The sequence below is a fragment of the Dipodomys ordii genome, unplaced genomic scaffold, assembly GCF_000151885.1.
Source record: "Dipodomys ordii isolate 6190 unplaced genomic scaffold, Dord_2.0 Scaffold54, whole genome shotgun sequence".
In the NCBI taxonomy this organism is placed as follows: Eukaryota; Metazoa; Chordata; class Mammalia; order Rodentia; family Heteromyidae; genus Dipodomys; species Dipodomys ordii.
Window position 1 is genome coordinate 6,339,650 of NW_012267270.1, and position 5,288 is coordinate 6,344,937.

Below are 5,288 nucleotides of genomic sequence, written 5' to 3' on the forward strand. Positions count from 1 at the left end.
GGCTTTTTTCTTTTTGCTTATGTGGTGCTGAGGAATCGAACCCAGGGCCTCAGGCATGCAAGGCAAGCGCTCTACCACTGAGCTACCTTCCCAGCCCCTAAAGTTTGTTTTTAGACATAATCACTCTTCCTTCTCTTACTCCCTACTTAAAACAATTTAGTGGCTAAGAGATCTTAGAAAAGGTGGGCCTTATGTACCAGTGTGGAGGAGTGTAGTGATTGGGAAAGATTGTCTACTTTGTTGCCAACTCCTAAATGTCAGTATTTATACAAGTTTATTCTTGGGCAATCACTTCCACCAGACATTTCTTTAAATTAAGCATGGTGAGAAAGTTAAGGAACTTGCTGTTCAATATGTATACTTGGATTTGAGTACTTTCCAATAAGATAGTGGGCATCTAACCTTAGTAGAGTTCGGTATCCAAGGCTGTATTATATTTGTATATATGTACTCACTTTTTGGGGGGGTGGCGGGGGGGTATCAGTGGGGATTGAATTCAGGGCCTCATGCTTACTAGGCATGTATATGTTCTACCATAGACTTGTCCTGCCTCTGGTCCTTTTGTTTTTTGCTTGTCTAAAGCTTTTGCTGGAGCTGGCCTGGGATGGCAGTCCTCCTTTGCCTACTAAGTAGCTGAGATTACAGGTCTGCACTATCATGCTTGGCTTGTTTTTGAGAAAGGGTATTACTACCTGGCCTTGAACCTAGATCCTCCTAGCTTTGCTTCTCAAGGAGCTTGGATTATAGGCATGTACTAATGCACTGCCATGTCTGGCCTAGACTGTTTTGGTTGTGGTACTAGGATTTAAAAACTCAGGGTCTCATTATTGTTATAGCTGGAGCCATGTCTCCAACCCTGGATTTTACTGTGTGGGTGTGTGTATTGGTGTGTACATGTGTGGTTGTGGGTGCATGCCAGTACCAAGAATCTTGCACTCTTGCTCTCCACTCAGCTTTTTTTCTTTCACTTTTGGCTGGCTTTCTTCTATTTGAGCCTTATCTCCACTTCTGGTGTGTGTGTGTGTGTTTGTGTCTCTGTGTGTGTCTCTGTGTGTGTGTCTCTGTGTGTGTGTGTGTGTGTGTGTCTGTGTGTGTCTGTGTGTGTGTCTGTGTGTCTGTGCTGACTTTCTTCTATTTGAGCCTCACCTCCACTTCTGGGGTGTGTGTGTGTGTGCTGACTTTCTTCTGTTTGAGCCTTACCTCCACTTCTGGGGTGTGTGTGTGTGTGTGTGTGTGTGTTTGTGTGTGTGTGTGTGTGTGTGTGTATATGTGTGTGTGTTGGGCCTGGAGCTTGAACTCAAGACCTGGGTGCTGTCCTTGAGTTTTTGTTGGTTTTTTTTTTTTGCTCTAGCCATAGCTCCATTTCTGTTTTTTTCCTTTTTTTTTTTTTTGAGGTTAATTGGAGATAAGAATCTCATGGACTTCCCTACTCTAGCCTTGCTTCAAATCAAACTCTTCAGATCTCAACCTCCTGAGTAGCTAGGATTGTAGGAATAAGCCACCAGCACCTGGCATTTCTGGCTTTGTTGCTAGTTAATTGGAGGTTAGAACTGGGATCCTCATCCCCCTGAGTATCTTAGGATTGTAGACATGAGCCATTAGTGCCAAGCTGTTATTTTTGTTGTTGTTTTGAGTTAGAGACTCACTTATCTGAAGCTGTCTACTTTTTATTGCTGAGATGACAGGACAGGTATATAAACTTTTCTCCACTGCATTGGTCTACAACCTCAATCTTTCTTTTTTTTCTTTTTCTTTTGGTCGGTTGCAGAGCTTGAACTCTGGGCCTGAGCACTGTCCCTCTCAGCTCTTTAGTTCAAGGCAAACGCTCTACCACTTGAGCCACAGTGCCACTTCCTGTTTTCTGGTGGTTTATTGGAGATAAGAGTTTCATGGACTTTCCTGCCCAGGTTGTCTTTGAACTTTGATTCTCAGATCTCAGCCTCCTGATTAGCTAGGATTACAGGCATGAACCACCAACGTCCAGCTTCAGTCTTTCTTATTTCAGCCTCCCAGATTATAGACCCAAGTCACTGGTACCCTGCTTTAGTGTTTTGTTTTTCTTTGGTCTTTCTAGTCCAACATTTCTGTGAGGGCAAGAAGAAGATAGGGCTGAGAGGTTAGGAACCTGGAGGTGTAGGTGGTCTTCCCAGAGTCACAAACATTTCTCATACCTATGATGCAGGGTACTGGGCATTTATTATTTCCCAGACTTCTTTTAGAGATTCTGCTGAGAGAATGTTCTATTCTGGTCTATTCTATTCCATTCCATTCCCCCCACTTCTCTCTCTACCTCTGCCTCTGCCTCTCTGTCTTTCCCTCTTTCTCTCTTTCTGTCTCTCTCTCTCTTTCCCTCTTTCTCTTTGAGGCAGTATATCACTTTGTAATCTAGACTGACCTCTGTCACCTTACTGTTCTCGCCTCCTGAGTGTTGGGATTATAGGTATGTATCAGCATGTCTGGTAGAGAATCTACTTGTTTCTTGACATTTCTTGCCTGTTTATTTTCCTTTCATAGCATTCGTGGCTTTTCCTTTCTTCCTTGTCCTTTGATTGTGTAACATTTAAGCTTTGTTTTTTGTTTTTAGTGAGGTTTATGAAGAAAAAGGTACATTATAATCTTAATGAATCCATTCAAGAATCTGGATGGGGTAAATATTGTGGGCTCAGAGTGAATAAAAAGGCAAATGTTCTTGTCCTGTGGGACTTAAATGCTCACGGAGAAAATTGACACTAGTCCCTACAAGTAAAGGTGGGAGTATATTAGGTGACCGGGTTGAGGAGGTGAGTCTGACCAAGTTACATGTGTGCATAAATGGACATATCAAAATGAATTCCCTGTGTTTAACTAGTTGATGCTAATAATACTTTAAAAAATGATGGAGGTAGGAAATACTGTCTAGAAAATTGTAATCCTTTAGGTAGATGGTCATGGGAGGGTTCATTGAGAAGGAGCCATTTGAATAAAGATGTGAGAAAATGAGGGAGCTGATTCCAAGTCTGTTTGTGGGAAGAACACTATATAGGCAGAAGGAGAAGCCAGAACAAAGGCCCTCAGGCAGCTGCATGTACACTTGTTTGAAGCACAGTGATCCATAGTGGCTGGAGACTGAATGAGGGTGTAATGTTGTGAGCAGAAGTGTGCTGTGTTTCAGCAACCGTGATTTTGTAACAGAACCACTGTGGTAGCTGTCTTGAGAATAGTCTGTGGGAAGGCAGAGCTGAGGTAAGGACATTTAGGATGCTGTTGAGTATTCCAGGCTATGTGGAACTGATGAGTGGTTGGATTCTGGATTTGCTGATGAATTGGGATGTGGAAAATAGAGAAATAATCAAGACCATTTTTTTTTTTTGGGTCCAGTCATGGGGCCTGAACTCTGGGCCTGGGCGCTGTCCCTCAGCTCTTCAGCTCAAGGCTAGCACTCTACCACTTGAGCCACAGCCCCACTTCTGGCTTTTTTTTTTCTTTTTGCTTATGTGGTGCTGAGGAATCGAACCCAGGGTCTCAGGCATGCAAGGCAAGTGCTTTACCACTGAGCCACCTTCCCAGCCCCTAATCAAGACCATTTTAAGGTTCATGACAGTTTAAGCTCCTGTGGGCTTTTTAGGCTATGGAACTGTGGTTTCAATACTAATATCCAGTCTGCTAAATAAGTACTTTGCTAAAGAATAGCACAGAACTGTATTAACTAAATTTGCCTTACAAACCATAACTCTTGTTGTTTTTATAGCTCTTTACAGAATACGGTCGTCTGGCAATGGATGAAATTTTCCAAAAACCCTTCCAGGTAATGTATTAGCTATGAACATAATGTATGTTTTGGTTTTGGTTCACAGATCAGCAAACCATAGCTCACAGGTCAAACCTGGCCTGCTGCCTATTTTTATATGGCTTGAAAGTTGAGTTTTTTGTTTTGTTTTGTTTTGTTTTGTTTTTTTTTGTCAGTTGTAGGGCTTGAACTCTGGGCCTGGACACTGTCCCTCAGCTCTTCAGCTCAAGGCAAGCGCTCTACCACTTGAGCCACAGTACCACTTCTGGTATTCTGGTGGTTTATTGGAGATAACATTCTCATGGACTTTCCTGCCTGGGCTGACTTTGAATCTAGATCCTCAGATCTCAGCCTCCTGAGTAGCTAGGATTACAGGTGTGAGCCACTGGCACCCAGAGAGTATTTTATTTTCTTATACTATTCCTGGGACTTGGACTCAGAGCTTGAGTGTCCCTGAATGTTTTTGTTTTTTGTTCTTTGTGAAAACCACAGCTTAACTTCTAGCTTTTTGGTGGTTAATTGGAGATGAATCTCATGGACTTTCCTGTCCAGGCTGGCTTCAAACTGTGATACTCAGATCTCAGCCTCCTGAGTAGGATTATAGGGCTGAGCCATTGTCACCCAGCAAGTTGTATTATTTATTTTTATTATGTGTATATATATATATATATATATATATAATTGTAAAGATACTATACAGAGGGGTTAAAGTTACATGAGTAAGGTAATGAGTCCATTTCCTATTCAGCATTATTACCCCCTCCTTTGTTTTTCCCCTGCCATCCCTAAAAATATGGAACACTTCACGAATTTGTGTGTCATCCTTGCGCAGGGGCCATGCTAATCTTCTCTGTATTGTTCCAATTTTAGTATATGTGCTGCAGAAGTGAGCACTGGTTTTTTTTTAATTTTATTTATTTTTTGGGTCCGGACATGGGGCCTGAACTCTGGGCCTGGGCTCTGTCCCTCAGCTCTTTAGCTCAAGGCTAGGGCTCTACCACATGAGCTACAGTGCCACTTCTGGCTTTTTTCTTTTTGCTTATGTGGTGCTGAGGAATCGAACCCAGGGCCTCAGGCATGCAAAGCAAGCACTCTACCACTGAGCCATCTTCCCAGCCCCTGCTTTTTATTTTTGTAAGACAGAATCTCACTGTAGAGCCCAGGTTGGCTTTAAACTCCTCCTGCCCTACCCTTCTGAGTGGTGGCATTACAGGCATGCACCATTAGGTCTGACCAGGATGTTGTATGCACATGTACATATATACACACATATATATACATATATGTATACACTTTGTGTGCCTGTTGTGGGTACTGCAGGGCCTGGATGCTGCCCCTGAGTTTTTTAACTCAGGGACTATACCACTAGGACTATACCACTTGAGCTCCACTTCCACTTTTTGGTGATTAGTTGAAGATAAGAAACTCAGGGACTTGGGCTGGGAAGGTGGCTCAGTGGTACAGCGCTTGCCTTGTATGCATGAGGCCCTGGGTTCGATTCCTCAGCACCACATAAGCAGAA

At 42.9% G+C, this 5,288-nt stretch overlaps 1 protein-coding gene across 1 annotated transcript in view; it reads left to right on the plus strand.

Moving 5' to 3' along the window:
* The window catches only part of Atl3 (atlastin GTPase 3), a 59,715-nt gene that overhangs the window by 37,836 nt on the left and 16,591 nt on the right, over positions 1 to 5,288 (plus strand). The window contains exon 5 of the mRNA XM_013020913.1: positions 3,728 to 3,784. Within this exon, the coding sequence (XP_012876367.1) occupies positions 3,728 to 3,784 (57 nt within the window). The remainder of the gene's footprint in view (positions 1 to 3,727; positions 3,785 to 5,288) is intronic.